Source organism: Populus alba, chromosome 5 (genome assembly GCF_005239225.2).
Source record: "Populus alba chromosome 5, ASM523922v2, whole genome shotgun sequence".
Taxonomy (NCBI): Eukaryota; Viridiplantae; Streptophyta; class Magnoliopsida; order Malpighiales; family Salicaceae; genus Populus; species Populus alba.
In genome coordinates this window covers 9,571,904-9,599,878 of record NC_133288.1, presented here as the reverse complement: position 1 = coordinate 9,599,878, position 27,975 = coordinate 9,571,904, and the positions used below count along the sequence as shown (strand labels likewise).

Genomic DNA, 27,975 nt, shown 5'->3' with positions numbered 1-27,975 from the left:
TTGTATATTTGGTTTTCTGGCTCACTTTAGTCCCTTTTTTTCCTGTTCTAGATGTTCGCTCCCTTTTCTTTTCTTTTTTTCTTTTTTTCGCTCAAGCACATCATTTTTTGCTTTCTATTTTTTCAACTACCATGATTTTTCTTCGCTTATTTTCTTTCTTTATTTATTTTTTACTCTTTTTTCGCTTGATTTTTGGGTTTTTTTTTTGGTTTTCAAATTTTTTCATCATTTTCTTGAAAGCTTCGTATGAAATACTAAGAATAATGAAATGGTCAAAAGCTTTTAAAAAAATCAACCAAAATGGCACTGAAATACATTTTTTAGAGTTTTTGTATTTCTTTGAAAAAAAGTTTGAGGAAAATAAGGGTAAAGAACAGTTTATGACATTAATAATTAATATGTAATCATTAAAAATATTAGTAAATCATATAATATAACAATAATTAAATTAATAAATTCCCTTGAATGATCGTTATACGTATCATAAATTGTCTTAGACACCACAATTAGCCATGTTTAGAGATAAAGAAGATTAGATAAATCTATTATTTTCACCCTATGTTTTAACCAATTAAAAAAAAAAAAGCATCTAATCGATTAAATATCTATATTTTCAATTTCAATCAATTGAGTATAATATTTCCAAATTTAAAAAAGAAAAAAAGAAAAGAGAGAGTGGGATGGGAGATTATATTATAATAAATCAAATGATAATGATAACTCATGTAATAAAGAAAAGCAGTCAATCAATTAAGATAATTTTTTGTAATTTCAAAAATTATACTCAATTATCTGAAATTATATATATATATATATATATATATATATATATATATATATATATATATATATATATATTCAATTAACCGAATTGATAATTAAAAAAAAAAAAAAGTTCGGATGCACTGGTGAAGTTGAGAGGATGCAAACAGTGAGCTTGGCCAAGAAAACATTAAATCGTGATTTTGAGTTCTAACAGTGCCCCAAGATAATCATAGAAATGAGAAAATTACCAGTCCGTTGAGCATGCAGCTCTAAGCTGGAGTATCCAAAGAACAAATATGCATTTTATGCCAGCTGAATTCTCCAAGTACAAGTTAAATTAGGACAATGGCAAGGGGGCAGGCAGGGGTTGCTGATACAAATTGTGATTGCAGAATTAAATGCACGCAATTTCCTACGGAAAAGTGGAGGTGTGGAACCAAAATATCATGGGTGCCAATAACTACATGATGCTCCCTTCTTGCAGTATCCGCTTTCATAAAATTTACAAACTCGGTGCCCTTTGGGCGGGGGTCTATATGTACTAGCTCCATTTCCATCACCACACAATGTATGCTTGTTCCATGAAGACCTGTCCCTACCAAAACCTGAATCTCTCTCTCTGCTTTGGAAATGATTACGGTGGTCTCTTGGACCAGAAAATCTGTCCCCACCATACCTTGGTTGGCTTCCCCAACTGCCTGATTTGCCTGTAGAATTGGCTGCACTCGTCTTAGCATGTTGCTGAATTGTGCCACGACCATTTCCCCAAACCATGTTCGTATTTCCTTGTGCTACTCTTCCCTTTACTGTTCCCCGACTAGCATCTTTGTTGGATGGTGTAGGTTGTTGAACGTCGGAACCTGCTTCCAATTCACTAACCGTGGATGGAGTAGTAGGTTGGATATCCGAACCTGATTCTCCCTGGTTACCAGCTGATGATGCTGGAGGCTGTGTTTCTGAACCTCTTACCCGTTGGTTAACTGAAACATCTTTTGGCTTCATATTACCTTCCACTTCAGGACTTGTAGAAGAATGTTCACTGAAGCTCTTTCGAGGATTCGAAGCATCAGTCCATGATAAACCAAGTGGTTCATCTGTCAAAGTCGATTGAGAAGGCCTTTGAGATTTCTCTAGTGGTTCATCTGTAATAGTGGACTGAGAAGTGCAAGATATCTGAAGTGATTCTTTGGCTACTGTCAACTGAGAAGGCATTAGAGATACACCAAGTGGTTTGTCTATTACAGTAGGTCGAGAGGGCATGTGACATAACAACAGTGCTTCACTCCCTACAGTCAGCTGAGAAGGGATTTGTATATCAGCAGTGGAGCTGAATGCATCACTTTTGCCTGGATCAGGTGCTGGGCTAAACCCCTCAACAGGACTAAAGCAATCATCATCATAACCTCGTGTCAATTCCCCAGCAGAGCACAATTTCGAAGTTGGGGAAGGCAAACCACCAAGAGACTCCATCGCTTCAACTTCTGCCAATAGGTCTGAAACAGATTCATCAACTAAAGAGCAGAACTCAGCAGGTTCAGGAATGATGGGCTGCCAATCAGGTGCATCAATCACTGGGTGGGTGGGGGGAGTGTGTGTCAATTGGCCACTATCTGGAGTCAGTGTAGCAGCATGATCACTGCCCCCATCTGTAGGTTTCAGTGAAGAGGTGGACACATGATTGGAGTCCCATTCCTCAACAGGTTTAACAGGAGCAGGCGAACAGCCGCCCCATTCACTGGCTACTCCAGCTAGCTTTGCTCCACCAACCACTAAACTGGAAGCAGTACTCCAGCAAGGTCCTGAATCTAGAACAGGAAGCTTTGAAGTAGTGTGGTTGCTTTCAACAGCCTGTCCTTGCAAATCCTCAAGTTGCTGCTTCGGTGTTGGACAAGGCAAATCAAAGAACTCTATTTCCTCATTCTTCTGCGATGTTTCAACAGACTTCGTCCCAGAAACCAAAGTAGAGTTGGAATCCCATCCGCTTGAACTTTTTACAGGGGGTCTCCAGTTCTGTCCAGAAGACTGGTTTGAATAACTCTCACTATCAGCCTGTCTATCATCACTTTTGCCAATATTATTTTTACCTTCAGGGGTTTTGAGTGAATTCCCATTTACATCACTCAGATCATAAATCCGTTTTTCATCCTCATGTTCTTCCTTTACCTGAAGTGGAGTTTCACCGAGCTTTCCAGAAGACGGAAACAAGGAAAGTGAATTACACATATTGGATTGATTAGACGAAGCCTTGCAGCCCTTGGACAATTCCAAAAGTTGTAGAGCAAGTTGTGCCTGTCCATTGTTAGGAATGGTGACATTCATAGCTGTAGTCCAACTTGAAGAATGGGCATCCCATGCATTGCTTCCTAGAAGCTCATCATCATCATTACAATTGACACTTGCATTGTTTTGCACTGACTTCCAGTTTATATTTTTATTGTCTAACTGAACGGCATCAATACTCTGATTCATACCAAATTCATGCATTTTATCTTTATCAGAAGCAACTGTTGCTTCTTGTGCCTGTGAGGAGCGGTTATGGGACAATGCTGGCTCTTTATGGAATCGTCCAACCAATGCATTGATCAAAAGAATAGGGTCATCCGGTTTCTCATTTATCTTCCACACTCTCAAATCACGAGGGAAAAGCCCACTTGTACTCCATTTACGCAGTTGGGCCATGGCAAATGGCCCTTGAGTTTTTCCAGTTGGATCCTGATAGTGCCACAGTTTGTCTGTCTCAATATCAACCAATTGCTCTCTTCCTGTAGAAAGAGGAGGTGGTTCATTTCGTGATGCAACCCCAGGATAAGATCCACATTGTACAGCTGCTTCACTATTCCGATCACCAGTCATCGAACCAGTAGAAGCTGCCCTGTTCTTTGATGTATTCTGCCCATTCAGCCCAATTTGTTCTCCTCCTTTATTCTGCATGGACTCGCTCACTCTCTCATGAACCAGGGTAGTGCCATCTCTATCCACATAAAATGTTGTGCATATATCTCTACTATGTGCAGTAGAGAATGCTGAATTCTGTGGACTGTTTCCTCTGTCACTAGAGTTGAGTTCTGCTCCATTTCTACCAGCACTAGCATTTCTTGTTCTTGCATGGTCACCTGCAAAAATGCCAGTAAAGTTATCTCCAACTGAACTCTCTACATAGACGACTTCAAACATAACTGTCAATCACAAATTATTCAACGCCAAGAAGTTGTAGCTAGGAACCTTGTTTCTTCTTGTGTGAAACTCCAGCATCTTCTTCAGATTCATAACTTGTGTTGATATTTGGATCAGTATGTACATAGGGAATCTCAAGCAACCTGCGCTGACGTTCTTCAGGTGACTTAAGAATCTCTAATTTCTCCACGCATTCTCTAAGCGTGCAACATGGTTAAGGAATGGTACACTGGTAATCAATTGAAACATTCCACAACACTCTCATTTGCTAATGTTAAAATGCTAATTGAAACCTTCTACAACGCACTCGGTCAGTTGCTAATGTCAATACGCTATTATGTTCTCTGTTTGATTGCCAAGGGAAAAAAAAGGAATGATAAGTAGGGAAGGCTTTGGTTGATGTCATGCGACAACAGCTGAAATTCCAGTCCATATCAAACAAGCATGCCAAGCAATCGACAAGTAATAAACTTTGTGAACAAGACAAGAAAAAAACTAAGATGTAGAAATGTATGAGCATGCAAAAAAAAAACAAAAAAAAGAGGAAAGTTCAAGCCTGTTGAATTTTTCAGGAAGATGTGACTAATTATTTGTAGTACCACCTTGACATCAAGTATATGACCACCAATCCAGCTCATCACCCTCACCCTAGTTGCAATTTTCTTATCATCCACGAAATAAATGCAGAAATTTTTCGCTAGAGTAAATATCTATATGTATCATCGAGGCAGAACATGGTTGATGATGAAAACCAGTAAATAAGCTTATCAAACATGGTAAAAACCAGAACCCAAAAAGGAACACAATTTCATACAGCAAAGGATATTCTTTCCTATGCCCTTTTTCACTAGCTCGGTCACGAAGATGATTAAGCCTTAATATGTCTGCTTCCAGATGCTGAATCAAAAAAGTATGACCACAAACAAGAGAAAATCAGGATCATTAATTGCACTTGATAGTTTAAAGAAAAACAAAAGTGAAACCATGATACCGCTGTACAAAACATTAAATTTATCGCTGCAATTTGGGTTATATGTATCCACATAAATATCAGGACAAAACTTACATCACGAACTTTGACATCCTGAATCACCATGGCTCTCTTCTGTATCTCACCCTATAACCAGGAAAGTACCTTGTGACAAAGGGGCACATATATTTAAGCTGAAATATAGAAGTGAACATGACAGAAACACTCACCACTGTAAACGGTTTGATAATCCCACATTTTATACTCTGACTTAAACGTTTGCATTCATCCTGGAAACATAGTTAACACATCAAAAATGAATAAAAACTCGTACCTTTCTATTCACAAAAACAGCTTCACCTTATAACTACTTTTATGTGTCTGGTTGTGGTAGAGTCAACAAAAGCAAGTCTAAAGCCAAAAAAAGCATGTTTGGGTTGTTTGGTTACCTTTACCAATCAAGCTTTTAGCATTACAGGAACAGTCAAAACACAAATATTGTTTCTGACCGTGGTTTCCAGAACTCAACTACAAAAGCACACTTTATCAACTATATATATTTGTTGCATTAAACAGGCTTTTAACACCGGCTGGGGGTACACCTTACAACATGATTTTGAATCAGAAAAGAGTTTTCAAGAAATGGCAGATCTACTCACTCTATCAATAACCAAGCCAAACCTTGTGTAAGGGGTTTGCATTTTTTTATTGATTCCTACAGAATTGATATAAACATGTGTCTAATTAAACTGGAATTTTGAAGTATAGACTACATTATTACTGTGTCATTCAAAATCAAAAGAGGAATGTAAATGATGCACCAGCTATTATGAAGCCAAGTAAACATCAGAAAGAACTGTTCCTCACATTTATGATAGGTAAAGATCAGAAAGAAACCATTCCTCACAGATTGCATGATAATCCAGGGGAAAAAAAGCATGAAACTAGGCTTTTGCACATTCATCAATACTTGTAGAGAAGTTGACACAGAAACTGGAAAATGATTGGTCTTTGTGTATTTTATCTGGTTCTAGAATTCAGGGGCATTTCTGTATTCTAAAATCTGCTGAAATGTTCTAAAATTTCCAAGTTAGCTGGAAATTTAGAAATTTGGGTTTCATTTTATATTTGGTACCTTAATAGTCCTAAAATAATTAAGTTTATTGAGAGTTTTCCTAGTCTAAGAATTAATTATGTTTTCTTGCTAGGAGTTTTAAATTTTTACAGGATTAGGAGTACTAAAACTCTAAAAATTAGTTAAGTGGTCTCTAATTATCAATTCAATCATTTCAAAGAAATTTCTAGCAATAGTGCTTTATAATTTTGTGATTACATCAATCTTAGGTGTAACTCCTAAGACCCTAGATTGGATGCTTAAGCTATCCTCCTCTCAGATGTGTTTCATAAAAATCCTTCCTTCCATCTTACTCACAAATTCCAGCAATGAAACTTCATTATTCAAGCCTTTAAGCAATCATTACCCTTTAACCATCCCCGCATTCATATTCAACCAATTACACAGCAATTAACCATTGAAAGATCAAATCACACCTACAGTAATTCACATTACTGTTCACAGCAAACCTAAGTTCAATAGCTTTCTTGCGTCTTTCTTGCGTCAGCAGTCCCCTCACACTTTGTTATTCCCCCAAGCACCTATACCATGTTTCAAAGAACACACCTTTACATAACCCTGAAGACACCCTTAGTTGTGTTCATTCAAAATTCCAAGGTTGAAATTAGCATTGATACATCCACAAAATTCTGTATGAAAATTTCATCATCGAGCATTGCACGTCGAGAAAATACTCAGAAATGGTTTAAGAAAAACTATACAAACTGTAAGAAGTAAAGAAAAGAGAAGAGTGTCCAGAACTAGAAAAGGAAACACGTATTTGGGGTGGTGTGTTAGTCACCTACTCACCTCTGAGAACTCCTGGTTTGAAATCCCATCAATTGATATGACCTCCTTCTTATCTAAATTTAATATTTCAAGCATGATATCAGTTGTTCTTGTGCCGAATGTATATGATTGAGCAACCTTATTGGTACCTGCAGAAGGAATCATCAGTGACTTGCTAATTTGTCAAGCGTATATTATATTAAACCATTTCTTTTTCCTCCTCTTGATAAAGAATTTGGGGCACTGGTGATATGAATAATACCTACAACTTGGACAAGCCTATACGAATCTTCCTTTTGATCACCACCAGAAGTCCTGATTCGCACAAAAGATCCAACAACCTTTTCATGAAATTTTCCAGCATCATCCATTAACTTCTCCATCAAACCACGCTTTAAGTAGAGCAAGCTAATATTGTGAACATCAATTGCTGCATATTCCTCTGGATTAGAATTAATCTGTGGTCCTCTCCCATCTGTCCTTTTACGTGTTTTACGCCTTTGATCACTACCTGACATTAGTTGACTGTCATTATTTCTGACAGCCTCAACCTGGCCACCAACAGCATCAGAAATTCTCATTGCAGCAGTTTCATCATCTGCTGGAGATTCTTCTTTTACAAGAAAGTGGTAATCAAGAAGCTTCAGCATTTCAAAATGACCTACACGTTCTTTTCCAAAGAGCTTTATAAGCCTTGCATCACAAACAATGTGACTTTTCTGGCGAGGATCACGAAGATTGTTTCTTTTTACATATTCTAGCAGAAGACTCTGGACATCAAACTGAGAGAGCACCGACATATCCCCATTTTTCATGTGTGAAACAAACTCCAAGAGCCCCTTTGTTGCCCACAATGTGCCTTCAGGCAGATGCATGACTTGGTCAACACGTGATTTTTCCAAAAAAGGAGTGTTCTCCTCAGCGTGCAACTTTGTTTGGTCCATTTTTCTTCTCTTGGCATGAATCGCTTCCACATTTCCACAGTAGCTGTTTGAAAAGGAGCCTTTCTTATCATTACCGTGCCAAAATTCACCTGGTGGCTCCTGCTTATGAGCCATCGCACCAGCTCCAATCCAGGAGTTTTTAGCTTTAGGTAGCTCATCTCCTTTCCAAGGATTTTTAGCTTTAATTAGCTCATCTACTGTTAAAGATAGCTTTGCTTTTAAGTAAATCCAGTAAACCTTGAAGAGATACTCCCAGCTAGTTGTGTCATCAAAATCCACTTGAACCTGCATAGGTTATACACAAGAGAAAATACCAGAAATTGACAGAATCAGATAGCCAAAAAGAAAAGAAAAGAAAAACCACTATTAACTACAGACCATGTCTCTCCCTGCCCGAAGGACATGAACAACCAAACTGGACGACACAGTGAAAAAATAGGAGTTGTGCTGTTCAAAGTTTAATTCTTCTAAGATCCATTGCTCATTTGAAGTGAATAAAAGAAATTCCATTCACAGCTTTGCAGAAGGATGTAAACATGAACCATTATAAACAATATACATGCTAGACAAAGGAAACAGTATAAACCCAAAACAAAGGATAGCGAGGTGCCAAAAGACACTGAAGAGTTCATATAATCTTATCATTAATGCTCTTTCACAATGCAATTAAGACAAGAAAGCTAGCTAAACTAGAATAAGATGAAGCATTTAGCAACTAACATACCATCTCCTGATTTCCTGTTGCAATATTTTCAATCAGCATTATAGTTCTCATGCATGTACCACAAAATCCTTTATTCCCTCGGACACATAAATAATCAGCATCTTTTGTACATCCTTTGCACAAAGAGTATGTACATGTGTGACACATATAATATGAAGCCTTCTGACAACTGCTGCAAATATGCCACCCTGAAAATATGCCATAGTAGAAGCATGAGATAAATGATAAGGCTCTAGGGTTGGTGGAACTAAGTTAACAGAGGAAATCAGAAATGGTAACTTTGTACAAGATGGATTGTGATCATGACTACTATAAAAAAATAAATGATTATGTTATGCATATGACATTGACTGACACATTCGCTAACCATGACTGCTCTACAGAAACGAGAATCCAAGCACATATGGAATTGCAAAGACATGGATGAACACGTTTATTAACCATTTCTACTATAGAAAATACAATAATGCAGCCAAACATTGTATGCATCAGGCATCAATCAACATGCTTAATGAACCGTGACTACTTTAGAAAAAAACAAGAATCTGATAAAAAATGGAAACTACAACGGAAAATCAACATTACCATTCATTAACAAACAATTTTAGTCATTTGGGCTTCAAATGTCGAGGTTGGGTTGGATAGTGTCGTACTACAAAAATATGTTCGCCCATGTAGGCAAACCGAAATTCTTACTTTTGAACTAAAACATCATTCCTGCCAATAAAGACCCGCCCATTGCATGCACATGCAACATTAAGTCATGCATTTTGAACTAAAACCTCATCCCGTCCAATTATAACCCACAAACACACTGCCTCCTACGTTTCACTTTGATATTATTGAAATCCATAAATTAATGTAATGTTCGCCAACACAGGAACAAACCTTCAAAAACAAGCGAAATAAATTCCATGAGACTTACTACATTTACTAAAACATACCACAGTTCCATTTAGCCTTCGATCGAAAAAATGCCTCATCCCTTTTTATACAAGCCGGATGGTATGCCTTCGGACAACCCCTACGTATCAACGGGAAACAGTTAAACCAAGTCAATCGCTACAACCAAACCCACACGGTCAATAAAAAAACTAAACCACCATTTAATCTCAAACCTCACAAACTTTCAATTTTTATCCCCTCATTTAAAACAAAAGAGAGCACATTTAATCGAAACCAAACGCTTTCCTCCTTTCTCAACCAAAGCTTCAAGTTATAGTTTTGTTTGGAAACAACGGAAAAAAGAAATTAAAGATTAGCAAGCTCACCGGCGATCACAAAGAACAAGACTACCACCATCAAAACAAATAAAACAAACATCTTCTTCATCTTTCTTCTTCCTCTGCGCAGAGAAAGCAGGCGGCCCTAATTTCCCTTGAATTTTAGGCGGCCGACCTCGCTTTCGCTTGCCCGTAATGATTTCCGCAATTTTCGAGTCATTTGTAACCTCTACGACGGGCACGGTATGTACCGATTCTCTCTTAGACAAGTCCACGTCAGAAGTAGCTGCGGTGACTGGAGCTCCAAGGAGCTGTGAACCATCCATTTGTGGAGTTGTTTCGCATTGATCGATGCTCATAGGATCAGAAATCGGTAAGGAATTATCAAAAAGTTTAGGCGCATCTTCTTCGGTCCCATCTGGAATGGAAGGTCTGTAGTCTTCTTGCTGTTGTCGCATGTGCTGAATTAATTGAATTGCGAGAAATTAGTGATTGTGTCGCTCAGTAGGAGAAAGATAAAAGCCCTAGGTTTTGTTCTTGAGATTTTTGGAGGGGTTGGGGGAGAGGAGAGGGTGGCCTCTAGGACTAGTGGGAGCACATGAGAATAGACTTGGGTGGAGATGTGACAGAGCATTTCCTTTCCCTTTTTTTTTTTTTTTTTTCTTTTTTCTTTTATGTATATGAGCAACAGGGTTGGGATGGAGAGAGACAGCAAGTTTGTAGTTACTAATATGTGTTTATTAATTAAAATAATTTTTTTTTATTAACATATGAAAAACATCTAAAAATATATTTTAATATTTTTAGGCAAAAAATAATTTAAAAAACATATTATAACACACACAAAAAAAAACATTATCTTTAAGGCATGGATGCATTATCTTCTCAAATGAAGATAGCTTACTATAATTTCAATGATATTAATATAGTTTATGCACTCTATAAAATATTGTCTAAATTTTAAAGTCAAATCTTGAAGGCGTAATTTTTATAATCCATGAAAATAAATAACGTTGACAAAAATAATATATGCTTTTAATGAGACTAGAAAAGTATGCTGAGGTAATCACAGGAATATAGTTCCAGGAAGGAAAAAAAAGGAGGAGAGAGAGAGATAGGGGGAAATGACCATTAAGGGAGGCGTCAAACGCGGCACTTTGATTCTTCTTTTTGGACTGTGGGGGAGTCTTGTGACTTGTGAGCGAGCACCACGTGGGAAGAGGCGGCATTGGCAAGTACCGAGAAGAGGGGTTGAAAATGGGTAGGCAGTTGGGGGACCCATCCTTTTTGGACATTTTTGTTATCAAAATGCTGAAAACATGACCGAAACTCTCTTTTTTTCCCTTTTTATTTTTTTAACTTTTTGGACCGTGGAAAAGTTTTTTTTTTTTTTTATTATTGTTTGTCTGGACGGAGACATCCTTTTTTTTTTTTTTTAACTCTTTTTAGCTTTCATTAAAAAAAAAAAAAAAAATTCTTACAAGACCGCGGAGAATATTTTGAGTGATACTCAGATACTTGCGTGAATAAAGCAATATTTAATTTTAAAAAAATAATAAGATTGGGAATTGTTATTTTTCAAATGCAGTTTTTCCATCTAGAAAATTAAAAAAACTAGTTTTTTTTATTTTTTTCAAATTTGTGCTTTGAAAATAATATTTTAGAAACTCATCATATTTTTTAAATACAAGTTGTTTTTCTTATAAAGAAAAAATTATCAATACAATTTATAAACATGCACTTTTTAATAGTAAAAAAGATTAAATTATTTTTTTATATTTTTATTTTCAACTAGTGTCATAAATTTAATTTTTATTATAAATCTAATATAGATTTTTTTTAGTTAGTAATATAATTTTTCATGATATTTTTTAATTTAAATAAAATAAAATAAATATTCTACAATTAGATTATCACAAATATAAAATATTAAGATGAATAATATAAATTATAGCTCTAATTCCTTATGATATTTTTTTTTATGAAAAATAGTCATAATTTTGATGTATTTCTTCTTCTTTTTTTGTTGAAAAAAATTGTTTTCATTTTCGTTAATTGAATACGTTTTCCATTTTTTATCATTGGAAAAGGAAAACGAATAGGGGAAATAGTTTTTTTTTGTTACTAAACACACCTTTATTGACTATTATTTATAAAATTCATGTACATGCATTTTACATGTGAAAATATGTAATTCTTGTTATGATGATCGTGTGATGAATTTAGGGTCTCCATAAATTTTAACAAGGCCATGCATCTATAGGTACTCATACCTCGAAAGCAACCAAGGCTGGAAAAAGAATGGACAACCCTAAAATTATTCACCTACTTTCTATATAGGCCTATAAAATGATATTAGGCATGCCCATGCCTATTAAATAACCCACATAGCAAGGTCATTTCTTCTCGATAAAGCATTACCAATCATTTAAGGGAACAACCTTAAATGATTTTTATTAAATCAAGTGTTATAGTCTTTTCTTTATTCTACTTTTATCTATATACAAGTAAACATGATTCATGGCTATATAAACATTTACGAAACACAAAGTAAGCATGATTACAACTTTATATTTTTCAATATTCTTGTTTTATTCAGCATTTTTTTTTCAAACACCAACATTTCCACATCATTTAAGCTCCATTTCTTCTATAACCTTGTTAACTTTAGTATGAGAGGGTCCATAATTAAACGTAACAAGAGACTTGTGTTTGAAAGTGCTCATGAATCTCAGTACTTACCAAGCACATCAATCCATTTATAACTTCTAAGCCCGTTACTAGTTTTGGAAAGCTTTTGATGTTTTAGGTTTTCTTCAAACCTCGTTATTGTTATATTCATTCTGTACCTATTATTTATTGGATAAAAAAATATATATTTATATCCTATCTATTGGATATTCATTTGAGTATTTGTTACCTGAGTACTGTTTATTATTCAACATAGAATAAAAGAACAATGTGTGATTGTTTGTGTATTAAACAACTAAGTTATAAGTGTTACACATATATGTGTGTATTATGTTAATATTGGGATATGTATATATTAAATTGGATTAAAAAATCTAAATATTCCATTTATGTATGTGTGTGTATGTGCATTCATGTATGATACATACATATATAAATATAAATCGAGTTGAGTTTGAATTGAGTTTTGGATTAGGATAAGTTATCTATATCTATTCATTATACATTGGGTAATGTAATTATATAAAAAAACCTCCACTCATTTAGATTGGTTTGGATCTATTTCCATTGGTTTGGATCTATTTCCATTGATAAAGACACTAGTTTTACCTGAATTTGATGGATACTCATTATACTAATGGGCAGGAAATGTTTTAACTCGATCAAGTTTCAAGCTAGGTATGAATACTGCTCTACACTACTTAAACTAACTCGAACCAATAATTGGCTAACATGTGTCAAACTTTATCTCCAAGTACCTTATTATCAAACATTTTTACTGCTCTTTTGCACTTGTTATTTTTGTCATCTTTATCACGAACCTAACAATTGTTCTTCTTATCTCAACATCTCTTGTGAGTGCTTTTGAGTGCAATAATATTTTTTAAAAATACTTTTAAAACACAAAAACAAAATGTTTAAAAAAAAAGGAGAAAGTTTATAAAGAGTCATTGTTTTTCATCGAATTATTTAAAAATAATCCTAAAATAGTGTGGGACATGCACAAACTTTGTCGAACCAATTATAATAATTGGGCTATCCATCTTATTGAAGAAAATCTTAAATGAAAATAGTAAAGGTTGTTAAAATCATGAATTAACTTGTAAAATTATGTAAAAAAAATTAAAATATAATAAAATTGAATTAAAAATAGGTAAAATCATGATTTTATATTTTATAATTTTATATGAAATAGAAATATTATTCCAATTAACTCCTTTTCTACCCTAATTAAACCAAATAAAACCCTTATGCCACCATAATGCTAGAAGTCTGGAACAACTGAGCGGCCAAACTCCAGTTTTCTCCAAGGATACATATTGTTCTAATTTATCTATGATCTCTCATTTTCTTATAATTCCTTGGGTGTTGTAAAAAAAAAAAATGGTTGTAAAAGATTTTCTCTTGTCTATTATTGTTTTTTTTCATCATCAACAAAGCCTGATTAGATATTATTCTGATTTGATCTCATATTTTTTTTACATATTAGATTTTGCTTAATCATAATTTTTATTGCTCGAACTAAAGAAATTTAGGGTTTTTCTTTTCTTTTAATTGGCAACATTGCTTAATGTATTATTGAATTAGTTTAATTATTTTTTTTTGTTATAGTTAGATGTGACGGTTCCTAATTTTGTCAAATTGAAGAAATTTATAGTCATAGACAAAGTGTCGTCTTGCTAAGAAACATAAAATCAAGTATGTACCATTTATAACCTTTTCTTTTTTTCCTTTGATTTTGTATTTTTATAATATTATGTTATTTTAGATAATGAGTTTGTGTTTTTTGATTTTAATATAAAATCATGATTGATTAGATATGAACTAAATCTCTGTTCCTATAATTTTTGTTTTAAGACTTTATTTTATATTATTTAGTTAGATATGAATTGAATCTTTGTTTATAGTAATTTTTAGTTCATATTAGAACATCTCATTGTTATTTAAGAGTTCGGATATTGAAAACCAAATAATTAAACATAATTTTATGTTTAAAAAATGGATTGATAATTTTTTTTAACTCAATAATTTGAGTTGATAAGTTTGATATTATTAATTAATTTTCAAGTTTTTATAACTAATTTTAAATTTCTTATAATTTTATAATCTATTTTTATGATTCAAGTTCATATTATAATTAATTTTCATGTCATATAAATAAAATGTTTTTAATCACGTGATGATGATGCCATTAACTGTTGCGAAGATGGATAGTAAAGTGGAATAAAATATAAAACTCTCGGTTTTTGGTCTTAAGAAAGAAAATCATTCCATGAAAAAAGAAAATTAATCATAAAGGAACGCTATCCAACGAAATAAATTTTATTAAATAGTGAATGGCTGTAAATACATATATGGCCATATGGGCATGGAAAGTGGCGGGAGAGGGAAAATAAGACATGCAACTGCCTTACAGACTGAACAGAGGGGCTTTTCAGGCCAGGCCCAAACAACAACGATCAAAAAGCACCTGTTCGTTCTTGGATGATCGCCTCGGCCTAAAAACAAAAGATCGAACGACATTCTTCGATGATTTAAAAAGCGTTTGGAAATGTAATTATAATTATATTTTTAAAAGTATAAATTTTTTTATTAAAAATTAATTTTTTATATATTTTAATATATTTATCTTAAAAATAATTTTTTAAAAATAAAAAAATATTAATTTAATATATTTCAATATAAATAATAATTTAAAAAACAACTAAAATGAAGGAACTACCCTATCAAAACTCCCTAGTTGACATGCTAGTTTTCGGGTTTTATAAATTGTAACAGTCCTCTGTGGCAGTTTTGTTATTAGTTTTCGGATATTCTAGGCATATTAATTATTATTTATTAATAAATAAAAACAAAATAGTGTGTGTATATATATGTGTGTGTGTGTTTTGTGTTAATATTAAGGTATGTAATATTATATTATATTATATTAAAAAAATTTAAATATTCTACAAATATATATATATATATATATATATATTTGAAATTAGGTTTGAATGAATTTGAAGTTAGGAATATTTATACTATACTTATTATTTATCAAATTTAAAAAATAGTTATTATTCAGGATGGATCAAAATATTTTACTAGCTATAATTAAATTATTATCATAATTTCAATTAATGATTATGCTGCGCTGTTTAAAATATCAGTATGGCATCGTGTAGGTGATTTTTTTATTTATTTAAAAGATTGTTTAAGAATGAAATTATGATTGTTTTTTGAAGTATTTTTTATTTAAAAATATATTAAAATAATATTTTTTTATTTTTAAAAAAATATTTTTAATTTCAGAACATCAAAATATTTAAAAATAATAAAAAAATATTAATTGAAAATAAAAAAAATAAAATTTTTTTAATTTTTTTAAATATTTTTGAAATATAGTGGTGCATCGTTTAACCTACTATCGTCGTACAACCCGAATTATTAGTTAGTTACAGATCTTTTACGCAATCATCGACTTGCACGTGGACATTTTAATTTAATTTTATTAGTGAGTACGTGGAATACACAATTAACTTTATTGGTGAGGTAGGCAGCCTCAACTGTAAAGTCATCGGTTGCAATGATTTCTTTCATGACAACGCTTTTTTGAAAATATAATTGTTTATTGAAGAGCATTTTTAAAAAAATATATCAAAATAATAATTTTTTATTTTTAAAAAATTATTTTTTTATATTAATATATCAAAACAATTTAGAAATAAAAAAAAATTAATTTAAATTAAAAAAATACTTTTAAAATACAAAATACACTCCCTCTAGATCCGTGAATGAAGAAAATTTTTAAGAATCATTTGATTCAGAATAACAATTCAATATTCATATTCATGCACAAAACTTTCTCATTGTTTGAAATACAATTTCAACGAGAAGGAGATTGTTTTTGTCATTTAAGATACACAATTTCAATTAGCTTATCATTAAATTAATTTATTAGACTGGATTGAGTTTAATAATAGTGTTGTGGGGCACTGGAAACAGACAAATATTTATTTTTAAAATTATAATGCCGAATATTTTTCAAAATAATTTTTAGTTTGAAAATAAAATTTTTAAATTTATTTTTATTTTTTATATTAGTATATTAAAATCATAAAAAATAATAAAAAACAATATTCAAAGTAAAAACTCGGAAAGACAATGGCTCTTTCAGTTTCTCACAGTAACAGTTAAACCGAGTGAGATTGAGGTTAGAAAGTAGAGACCATAACATAACAATGTTGCTGTCATTTCGCACACCGAACCACAACAACCTGAAAATAATAGAAAACAAAACGAATCGTGCAGACAAAAACTTGGTATAAAAGCATTCAAACTATCTCGCGAAAGTAACGGACTTTTGTAATCTCTATCCAAAGCAAAAAAACCAGACCAATCAAAAACACCTAACCCAGCAAATAACATGTTACACCACCACCACAATCACCACCAGTCACAGCGACCGCGACGCCGCTGTGAAGGCACTGCTATGGGCGTTATCATTCTCGATCTCCGCCCTGGTAACGGCATCGGTCCTTTCTCTCTGGGTAAGCAATCAATCCCCGTTAAACGACACCGTTATTGAGAGATTATGAATTGAATTTTTTTTATTAATTTTCTGATTTTGGCCTTTTTGGGGTCAGGGATGCCAATATGTGAAGCATTTGCACAGATTGAACAACAACCTAGCATATACGACGTCGTTCATGTGAAGTACTTCGATGAGGTTTTTGTTTCGATTTTGAGAATTTTATTATTTTATTCTAGTTTACGTTTTTCGATTCTTTTATTGTTTTATGTTTTTTATTATTTTTTTGGGGTTATGTGTAGGAGCCATTAAAACTTGATATTGTTATCAGCTTTCCTGATCATGGGTTTCATCTTCGATTCGATCCGTGGTCACAAGTAATGCATCTGTTTTTTCCTCGTCCTCAATTCTGATTTTTATTTCCCCGTAATTGAGTTGTTTAAATGCATTTTGTGTTTTTATTTTGATTATTTTAGAGGTTACGATTGATTGAGATTTTCGATGTGAAACGTCTTCAAATGCGCTATGCTACATCTCTTATTGGGTAAGCTATGCTCTTTTTCACATGAATTACTGATGATTTTGTTTATGTTTTTGTTATATTGTGTTTTGATTATTACTTTTATATTTAGGGGACCATCAAATCTAGCTACTTTTGTTGCTGTATATGCGCTTTTTGGACCTACATTTCCTGGGATTTACGACAAAGATAGAGGCGTGTACACTTTGTTTTACCCAGTATGTGCATGAAAAATGCAATTATGGTGATATCTCTTTCTTTGCAACTTGTTGGGCTTTGATGATCAGGTTGTTTTATGTTGGTTTTTCAGGGTTTGTCATTTGCTTTTCCGATTCCCAGCCAGTATACAGATTGTTTTCATGGTAGAGAAGGTAATGTATTGCAATTTAGACAAGCGAATATAATTGTTTCATCTTGCTTTTCAATATTCTAATTAGTTTGATTTGTTTTCATTTTTTGACAGCGGAACTGCCACTAGAGTTTCCCGATGGCACTACACCAGTTACATGTCGAGTCTCTATATATGATGGTTCTGCAGATAAAAAAGTAGGTGTTGGATCTTTAATGCATAAGGCTTCTGCTCCTCCACTACTTCCTGGTAACCTGTATATGGAAGAGGTGCATGTTAAGGTTTGACTTCTTTCTTTGACCCCTCCATTTCTTTTATTAAGCTGTTCAATTAATGACTTATGGGAATCGCACTTGCTCAACCATACAAGGACCAACCTTAGAGTAAGGATTATGCCATGCAGATTTGAGAATTAGCATCGTGGTTTCTTATCTCTTAAGAGGTTAAAAATTCTTCTTGATGTTTGTCTTGTATTTTTTATAATGCAATGTTTATCTCTGCAGCTTGGGGAAGAATTATATTTCTCTGTAGGAGGGCAGCATATTCCTTTTGGTGCATCACCACAGGTAAATTTTTATGTATTATGCTGCTGTACTCTAGTATTATACTCCGCAAAAGATCATTTTTGCTGCCTCATGTTGGTATATGCCCAGGAGATATGAATGAGACAATGATACCATACATGGCTTTCACAAGATATTAGGGTAGAACAATAATTGAGATTTTCATCAGGGTGTGCTCTCTTATGTGGGATTATAAGTGCTTCAAATCACTTATCCTGTGTGTTTCTCACAGTTTCCTTTTCTATGCAGGATGTATGGACAGAATTAGGTCGTCCATGTGGAATTCATCAAAAGCAGGTAGCGTTGCTATCCTGGAAATGCAATGTTAAATCTTTTATAAGGCAATGTTAGTTTGATGAAGAGAAGTAGGACCCGTAATGTTAAATCTTTTATAGGCAATGTTAGTTTGATGAAGAGAAATAGGACCCTTATAGATTAATAGACAAAATAAGACTTTGATCGAGTGACCAACTTCTCAACTGGACTTTGTGATTACAACTACATGGGATGGAGATAGGAAAATTTCTGCACACATAAGGCTGGATCATGGCAGGGTACATGCATGAGTTGAAAGGACATTAACTGATGGACCTTCATCATCTTTTTTTTAATCATTATTATTTAGCAGTGCCTTTCACTTAACCATGCTGCTGCTGGCACACATACTAATTTTGGTAGCTGTACAGGTTGACCAAATGGTCATTCACTCTGCTTCTGACCTTCGCCCGAGGACAACCCTTTGTGGAGACTACTTTTACAATTACTTCACACGTGGTCTGGATATCTTGTTTGATGGACAGGTACTTGTATCTTTCTCTGTTCAGAAGGACTTTTAGCCTTGACCCTGTTCAACTATCTTTCTATCTGGAAGTATTCTGATAACCTTATTTTATTTTTGCAGACTCATAGAATCAAAAAGTTTGTTTTGCACACAAACTATCCTGGTCATGCAGATTTTAATTCGTACATCAAGTGCAATTTTGTCATCCAAGGTTCTGACTGTAAGTTCTTTTCTGATTTTGGAGGTTTTAGTTGTTGTTGATGCTGAAAATAACAAACTCTTTCTCGTTCTTGCTCGCATGTGGGTCTTTGATGAAGTTGACAACTCCAAACAGAGTATTACACCAAGCACAAAATGGGACCAGGTGAAGGTAAAGTTTTAAAGCCGCTGTAGTGTTTCCCCCCAATTTCTATCTGGAAAATCTAATGGCACAGTAATTATGCTCATAAATGACAAAAGCTTCCTATAGGCATAGCAGTATCTGTTTGTTGGCAACAGTAACTTACTGATTGCATCAAGTATCTTTCAACTATTAATTCATTCTGAAGAAATTCTGGATATTTTTGTATATTGTGCTTACAATAAAAAATTAATGAAATCAAGGATCTTACTGTATGTCTTCTGCGCTTTAACCTGTCTTCTAAACGGTTCTGATTCACATGTAATGTCCTCTTATAGCTGTGTTAGCATGCAATTAGATTCATTACTTGTGCATGCCCTCAACGAGAATTTCACTCTTAGCATCAAATATGATTCTTTTTTATTTGACCTTCATGAGTGCATTATGGTTGCTTCTAAATTAGGAGATCCTTGGGGACTGTGGTCGAGCAGCTATTCAAACACAGGGATCTACAAGCAATCCTTTTGGTTCCACTTTTGTATATGGATATCAGAACATTGCCTTCGAGGTGAGCTTTTGGATAAATTCACTTGCCAATTTTGTGCACTTGCTAAAGGTTTTTTCTTTTTCTTCTTTTTTTTTGAAATCCATTTCTGGTTTTTGGTGCTATTCTTACCATTCTGGTGTTAACAGGTGATGAAGAATGGTTATATTGCAACTGTAACTCTCTTCCAGTCGTGATGTTTTATCTTTTCTGGTACGTAATGCCAATGAATCCTTTTCTTTAGAGATATAATGTGTATTTTTATGCTGGAAATTTTTGTCTGTTATCGTTTTGTTTACCATTAGTCTTTGTGTTGGGGTTGTCTCACTCAACCCTTGTTAGAAAGTTGTTTTTTGCAAGTCTTTTATCTTGAGTTATTGTCTTAAACACTCTATTGCCATTTTCAATCATCGTCCTTGGTCATTGTAATTCTTGTAATCACTTAACTTCAATCTCTTGTACCAAGGCTTGTTTATTGCTATTGGTAACATCTACCTTTGTTTTCTTTATTTTTTGTTCCCTTTTCGGTTGACCTAGGCTGGATGCTGTCACTTTCCCTGGTGCAACTGGATATTGTACAGAATGTGAACAGAAAGCTGCATATAGCGTGTTTAGTGTAAGCTTCATCACGGGGGAAGCTATGTTAAAGTGTACATATGAATTGTGCAGTTCATTTGTAGTTTATTATTATTATTAGGGCGTACCTTACTGTATTTGATAAAAAGAATTCCAATGCTCTGCATTCAATAATACAGGTTGCATGTGTATTGAAGTTGGATCACTTCGTTTCCTCGTCTTTCTCAGTCTGATCGTTTGTAATTTGCTCTTCAAATGAACCTGCGAAGAATTGAAAGCATAAAGTTTTCACTCTTTAGGAGCAGCAACATAAAGTCTTCTCAAATTTCCAGTATCAATAACCAGATTAATTGTCTCGGTAGCTTATGAAAATCATTAAATTCGCTATGGTTTAATTAAAGATAACTTGTGAATTGAGAAGCAATTCACGCCGTCAATGAAGCTAATGGAAATGAACGGCAGGGCCTGTTCTTCAGTTAGCTCTCTGGACCATGACACTCTTCCTCCAGAATCAGACCCGGGGCCTGAGCATCTGTACTGGCCGTAAAATACAGTCCTGCAAGACGTGCGAAACAAACAAGTTATCCAAGCGTGGCACGTGTGTCGTCAATATCATGGATGTGCTCATGCAGAAATCAGCTTAAACAGGATTAATAACTGCGTTTAATTAAATGATTAGTTGTTGATTACAGATTGATTAACTGTAAGTGTTGGTTATGCCAAATCCAAGTTGATTTTAGTGTTGGGGAGAGAGAAGAACAGACATCTCTCTGCTTCTGTCCCCGCCATACCATCCTCTAGGGGTGATCTTGTCCATGTACGTGTTAGGCAGAGACCACCCTGGAGAAATCTCCCCACGCTCTGCCCAAGTAGAGAGGAGCTGATTGAAAAATGATGAAATTGATCAAAAAAAAAAATTACTTAAACAATTTTTTTTTTTATATTAAATGATGAAATTGAAAAAAAATCAGATTTTTTTAATTATAAAATAAAAAAATATAAAAACCGATTGATCATTGATATAATACTAAATAATAAAATTAAATAAAAATCATAAATAAAAAAGGGGCCACAAACACAAAGATAAAAAAAAACCAGCAGAAAAAAATAATATTAACAAAAAACTCAAAAGATTAAAAAAAAACAAAAAACCCAAAGAACCCACAACAAAGCCCATGTACACAGGCTTGAAATAGGCCCATGTGCCTATACCTATATTTTGTTTTGCTTTTAATAAAGTGCAGATGAATTGTTGTCCTACTTTTGTTTTTTTTTTTTTTAAAGGCAGATGACAAGTCTTGTGTTCTTGAGTCTCAAATGCGGGACCTCGATGTGATTTCCACATATTAACTACTGAGCTTCAACATCAAATTTGTAACCAAACAATTAATAAAATATATTAAATTCATTGTTTATATAAACAGTTAAATTAATATTTAGTGTTTTTATTAATATTTTATTATACAGTTAAATATTACAACTAAGCACTAACATAAAGGGGCCTAACTGTTTGGTCTGCCCCTTTATATAATTATTTCATTGTTTATATAAATAGTTAAACTAATTTTTTTTTTGATAAAAAAATATTTTAAAAATAATTTTTTAAAATTAACTTTTTTTTTTTTTGTAACCCGGGGTGTCCGGGCCAGCTTACGCGCACCACGACTATTCCCCGGGCCCACTGAACATCCTGCAAGCCCAGTAGGCAGGTAAGACACCGCGGGGGTGACAGGCTGGTACTCTTGAGGATCGAATCCAGGACCTTCGCAAAGACAAGCTTTGCTGTTGATCAATGGGCTAGACCTTTTGAAACAACGGGTGTTAGTTAATAATAATCATCCACTCAAAGCTAAAAAAAAAAAAATTTCATGCGGAAAACTCGCTTGAAAACATCCGCAGTAATGGTTGAAAGGAAAAACAATGAAAATCTTTGAATACGAACTAGAGAAACAAATCCGTTGTAGTCTAGTTGGTCAGGATACTCGGCTCTCACCCGAGAGACCCGGGTTCAAGTCCCGGCAACGGAATGATTACCTTTTTTCCACAGCACAAAACGACATGGTCTCCAGTTATCCTTTTAACTTCTCAGTTAAACAGGGTTCTAGGACCTTTCCTGTAATAATTGATGACTTTGGTGATGTCATAATTGATATGGTAGTAATTTATTTTGAACTCGGGGCAGCACTGTAAAGATGACCGTGTCTGAACTCACCGGTAATCCTTGTCGTCTACGGATACCGTTACATGGCCTGACGACTTTGTCCAGACGAGTTTCAACTTTTCCCATGGCTGAGAAACCTCAAGACAAGGTCAAATTGCTCGGTCTCGAAAGGTATTGATGCTTATTATCAAGCAAATACTTCCTTACGAAGACCATGCACGCATCGATGCTTTTTATATTTGGCATATCTGCTTTTCGGCTTGGATATTCACTGTTAATTCTTAGATCGAAGAATTTTTATGGTGATTGCTTGTTAACTGGGGAAAACCTTCTTTTTTTGAAGACAGAGTACATTAACATCTCTGATGGTCATCCAAACTTGTGTAAAGAGATTGCAGATTTGGTAAAAAAATGATATCTGTCCTTCTTCACGCATCAGGTTCATCCCGTAGCTGATTTGATGTTCTCCAATTTTATCAGTACGAGTTTAAGGAAGCTCTTCCATTTTGAAAAGCATCATTTGCTTAACAAAACAAGGATAAATGGTGGAAGCATTTGCTTAGCCCACACTTAAGTTGCTCGTGACACTCTTTTCCTGACACATATCTTGTTAGGTCCTGAACAAATTGCCAATATTCTAACAAAACAATTAAGTACTCCCAGGTTTGTTCCTAATTGCCACAAGCTCTTCTTCGGTCCAATCTTTCCTTGAGCTTAAGGGGGCATGGAGATTCTTGCTCTTCATCGATATTGTGATCATGTCTCCATGATTTTGTCTGCCATGATCTTTTTTTCATAACACCGTGATCTCTAGCAGATACTATGATGTTGTAATCTCTATTTAAAATTAATGTAATATGAGAGAACAAATGTGTCAACTTTCCTACGATAACCGCTTTCTTTTAGATTGTATACGGGACAAGTTCCCTCTAAAATTCAGAATGTAGGCTCAATAGCATTTCTGGTCTTTTCGAAATGAATTCATATCCGAGCCAAAAGATGCGAAAGGCAATGTTTCACCATTGGATGCATTCTGAGACGGATCAGAAGTCTGCTTTCAAAAACAACGTTTCGCCATCTAAAACTAAGACAAAGAACAGTTGGAAACTTACGTTCGCAATACTCTGAAATAGTATAGCAAATTCTCTAGACTTTCAGGGAATGTCTTGCAACGTCGTTTCTGTGAGTATTATACACTTGGTTACTTCTTGTGCTTTACATTGTTTGTGACTTACAGGTAAATGCCGGAGTGGAGCGGAACAATGACATCTGACTCTCTGAGATTTATTTCTTATTTTGTTATCAGAAACGATTCATAGGTTGGGGAGTACGGGGCAACACCATTGTGGTATGGTAAAGGAGTATTATAAAAACATTATTAATACTCCTTCGACGGCTAGAATTTCTTGGATGGTTTAGAGTCTCCTATAAATACATAACATGTAACACTATTTTGATAAAGCTCCTTGCTTCTATGGATATAGACATATTGTCGAAGCATATGAAATCTTATATTATTTCTAGTTTCTCTCCTTTTACAATATTCATCTGTAATTACTGCAGGTTTTTCACAGCATATGTGTATACCGTCCAAAGCTTGTCTAAACAACTAAACTGCATTATTGGTAAAAAACCACCCGCAAGACTTAAAAGCACATCATCCATATCAAAGGAAAACAGGGGAGAAGAAAATGAAATATTGAAACATGAAATGCCAACTACTTGGTAAGAGAAACATAGAAAAAACCCTGCTCTTCTCCAGCTTTCCAGGCAACATAGGAACCCTGCTTTCAGCTTCGCGACCACTCCGTTAACATAAAAATATTATTGTTCCTGTAAAGAGGTAAGAGGTCTCAAGTGGTATTCTTGGATAACAGAATACACGATTAGGTCTTATGCTTATTACTTTCATCCAGATTCACATTTCACATAGAAAGAACAACCCAGGTTCTGACCATTGAAGTTTGAATTTGAAAAATCAGACCAAGTCCACCTTCACATCTTTTTACTGGAACTTCCGGTAGAAAAAACATTCACTATAGAATTGTGAAACCCAACCAAACATTGGGATCAAATTTATATATTTTCACAGCATAATTGCAATCTCTTTGCATGCATAGAATCTCATTAAATTTTTCAAGAGAGAATTTATAGTTTTGTAGTCTTTCATCGAGCAGCAATTTTTTCCAATGAGCCAAGTACCTTCAGATGCCAAGCAGTAGAAATAGATAGCAACCAATCCATTTCTTTGGATGCAAAATTTGCCCCTATCCTTAGTAGATCATACAGATAAAGTCAGATGCAATTCAGGCAAATGGAAGATGAAAATACAATAACCTGACTATTTGAAGCATGTTCATGAATTCGATGAGGCTTCATATTCAAATCAATCATTTTCTTATCCACCTTCTCATGCCCATCAGAATTAGTGACCGACATCAGAACTGGAGAAACTTGGCGATTCTGTCTGTTCTCTCCTGCTGTTGCCTTTTGTGGCCGATTCTGTCCTCTTCTTGTCTCCCCTGGATACATAGGTTGCGGTGCTGGGTCCTCAGGCTGAGGTTGATCCCCTGGAAACTATGAACAACCAGAGAAATCAAATTTTAAGGGGATTAGACATAATAGGAAGAAAATTGTTGGAGTTCTCTACAGGAAACAATGACAAACCTCAATTTTTTGTCTCAACAGAAGATATCTCCCGTGTGTTCTTTTACCTCCAACATGAACAGTCATATCACATTGCAAGCAAAGGGAACTTCCATCTGTCTCACAGTAGAAGAAAGCTGCATGCATGCACGTTTTGAAGCAGAAAACATACGTTCAAAGTTCAAAACCCTTGTCCAAAATACCAAATTAATGAATGCTTCAGCCTTAAAGGAGAGAATATACGAGAAAGAGCCTGCATACCAGGTGCATTTTCACATATATCACAACGAGAGGAACTTCACTGGGATTCGCCAGACCCACTCGAACATGCCTGCTAGCAAGTTTGTTGCACATATGAACCTGCCAATCCAATTGACATATTAAAACTTTAATATCAGATGTTCACCAACAAGATTGACCAATTTCAAATTCCTAAAGCCACTATATGAGTTGTAGAAGCAGCAATGTCAAGTTCAAATTTCGACTCAGGGGAAGTTATGTGGTTATTGAAGAAAAGAAAACTAAGAAAGCATATAAAAGGAGCATCTACAAGAAATAGTGTCCAACATCCATCAATTCCTATTGAAGATGAAACAATTGTGAGATGTTTCTACCAAAATGTCTCTGGTAAAACTTTATACAGATTGGCAGCTTAATTAGTCGCAGCAGAGTCAGGAGCATAAAGTTCCTTTCTCTAGGACACCGATAATTATAAGCATGAGAAAAATAAACAATTGGCCCAATAAATAGAACCACCCACAAACCTACTACAAATCCAAATAATAAATGATTTTCATGTTTCAACATCAGGATCACAAACAAGAACAGTTAAAAAAGGAAGCAAAGCATACCTTCTTATCGCAGGCAAGGCAAAGTGCGGCCTCATCAGCAGCACAGAAAACAATAGCAAAAGCACTTTCACAAGCGTCACAAAGGGTACGCATAATTCTCTCCCACTCTCATTTCTCCAAAATCAAGAAAATAGAAAAATATTTACGTACAGTTTCTTTTAACAAAGACAACAAACACAACAAGACACAGCTTCACTACACGTGTAAAGTGATTGGATGATTGATTTTTACGTTGTCTATCAGATGTTAATGTTTCTGTTGTTGGTGATAGAAAGAGAGGGACATCAAATGGAGGGGTGAAGAGATGATACATGTGGTTTGAGTAAGTGCACACCTCAAGAAATGGAGTTTTTTGTTTTTTTTTTCCTAGTTTATATTTTCTCAGACTTTGTTTCAGTCTCTGTGGCCACAAACTTCAAAGGCAGTGGGGTTTGTTTATGAGGATGATAGCGCCTTTGAGTCAATTCTTGCCCCACCATTTTGATTTCTGACAAAGGCTCCATTTCTTTATATAGCTTTTGCTTTTCTTTGAAGCCTAGCCGTCCGTTCATTAGACAAAGGCATCTCCTATCAAATCCTGTAATATTTCGATAATAGCTGTCTGATCCATGTTCTCCTGCACGTCAAATTTTTCTCCTATATATATATTTTATTTATTTATTTTCAACGTGGTGTGTGTAATATATATATATATTATTTTGAGAATAATATAAATCATATCCTGGAATCTCACCTAATAGCTTAAGTTTTTGGGTTGAGATGATTCTTTGATATGGTATCAGAGCCTTAATGACCAAGCGGTCACAAGTTCGAATCTCACCATTTCTATTTATTTGATAAAAATTAAGCACAAGATAATATAGACCTGTGCAAGTTTCAAGTTTAAAGGGCTTTCACTTGAGGGGGTGTGTTAAAGAATAATATAAATTATATCCTGGAACCTCACCTAATAGCTTAAGCTTTTGGGTTGAGATGGTTCTTTGACATATATAAATGAAAATAAAAAAAAACTTATGTATTGTATGCGAGGATATTGCCCCCTTGCCTTGATATTTATGACATGCCGATGCTCAAATATGGTGAAATCTCACCTTCACCTCCTAAGATTCTACACTCTATTGATGGTGCAGTGCCCTTCGATTTCTAAGATTCTCTGTCGTCATCGTTTATTTTTATGTTTGTGATTGTTTGTTAAAAAATACATTCTGGTTTAAAAAAATATTAAATTAATATTTATTTTTTGATTTTTTTAATAGTTTTAATATACTAATATAAAAGTTAAAAAAATAATTTTAAAAAAATATTTTAAAATATTTCAAAAAAAAATATTTTTAAAAAACACTAGACATAACAATATCAAAACAAATTATTATATCCATACTTAGAAATGCGATTGAGGTTATTTTTTAAAATATATTTTTTAAATATATTAAAATATATATTTTTTATTTTTTAAAATTTATTTTATATTAGCACATTAAAATAATTTAAAATATTAAAAAATTATTTAAAACAAAAAAAAAAATATCAAAATTGATTGAAACTTTAATGTAAACACAGAAAAGCCCAACAACTACTTTACTGTTGATGTAAGTGTGATTAAATTACATGTGCCATGCACAGTAAATATACTTGTGGATACCATAGTACGTACCATCATAAAAATCTCCCCTGTGAATTCTCAACCAGATAGCAAAAAATACACTGAAATCCTAGAACACATGTGGGTTATAAAAA

General features: G+C 34.0%; 2 protein-coding genes, 1 non-coding gene and 1 pseudogene across 4 annotated transcripts; 2 read left to right on the top strand and 2 right to left on the bottom strand.

Moving 5' to 3' along the window:
* Positions 1–932: 932 nt before the first annotated feature.
* Positions 933–10,371, bottom strand: LOC118029816 (zinc finger CCCH domain-containing protein 44). Its single transcript, XM_035033755.2, has 10 exons — positions 9,752–10,371; positions 9,425–9,504; positions 8,481–8,668; positions 7,075–8,041; positions 6,834–6,961; positions 5,140–5,199; positions 5,006–5,056; positions 4,766–4,836; positions 3,988–4,142; positions 933–3,878 (listed from the first exon to the last, which is right to left on the bottom strand). Exons 1-10 carry the CDS (start codon positions 10,159–10,161, stop codon positions 1,210–1,212), a joined length of 4,779 nt encoding a protein of 1,592 aa, XP_034889646.1. The 5' UTR covers positions 10,162–10,371; the 3' UTR covers positions 933–1,209.
* A 6,252-nt stretch (positions 10,372–16,623) lies between these two features.
* Positions 16,624–20,785, top strand: LOC118029818 (PHAF1 protein At3g51130). 2 transcript variants are annotated; one of them, XM_035033757.2, is made up of 15 exons: positions 16,624–16,926; positions 17,023–17,105; positions 17,210–17,284; positions 17,384–17,451; positions 17,540–17,645; positions 17,738–17,798; positions 17,891–18,057; positions 18,280–18,342; positions 18,589–18,636; positions 19,026–19,139; positions 19,241–19,331; positions 19,438–19,490; positions 19,924–20,028; positions 20,154–20,217; positions 20,542–20,785. In XM_035033757.2, exons 1-14 carry the CDS (start codon positions 16,803–16,805, stop codon positions 20,199–20,201), a joined length of 1,206 nt encoding a protein of 401 aa, XP_034889648.1. In that variant the 5' UTR covers positions 16,624–16,802; the 3' UTR covers positions 20,202–20,217; positions 20,542–20,785. The 2 variants fall into 2 exon arrangements, with proteins under 2 accessions (XP_034889648.1, XP_034889647.1); XM_035033756.2 differs by having other exon boundaries at positions 16,626–16,926; positions 19,241–19,340.
* Positions 20,786–22,534: 1,749 nt separating this feature from the next.
* On the top strand, positions 22,535–22,607 carry TRNAE-CUC (transfer RNA glutamic acid (anticodon CUC)). The gene has a single exon. It is a non-coding gene; the product is annotated as a tRNA-Glu (tRNA).
* A 1,623-nt stretch (positions 22,608–24,230) lies between these two features.
* On the bottom strand, positions 24,231–26,537 carry LOC118029819 (B-box zinc finger protein 18-like; annotated as a pseudogene).
* Between the last annotated feature and the right edge of the window lie 1,438 nt (positions 26,538–27,975).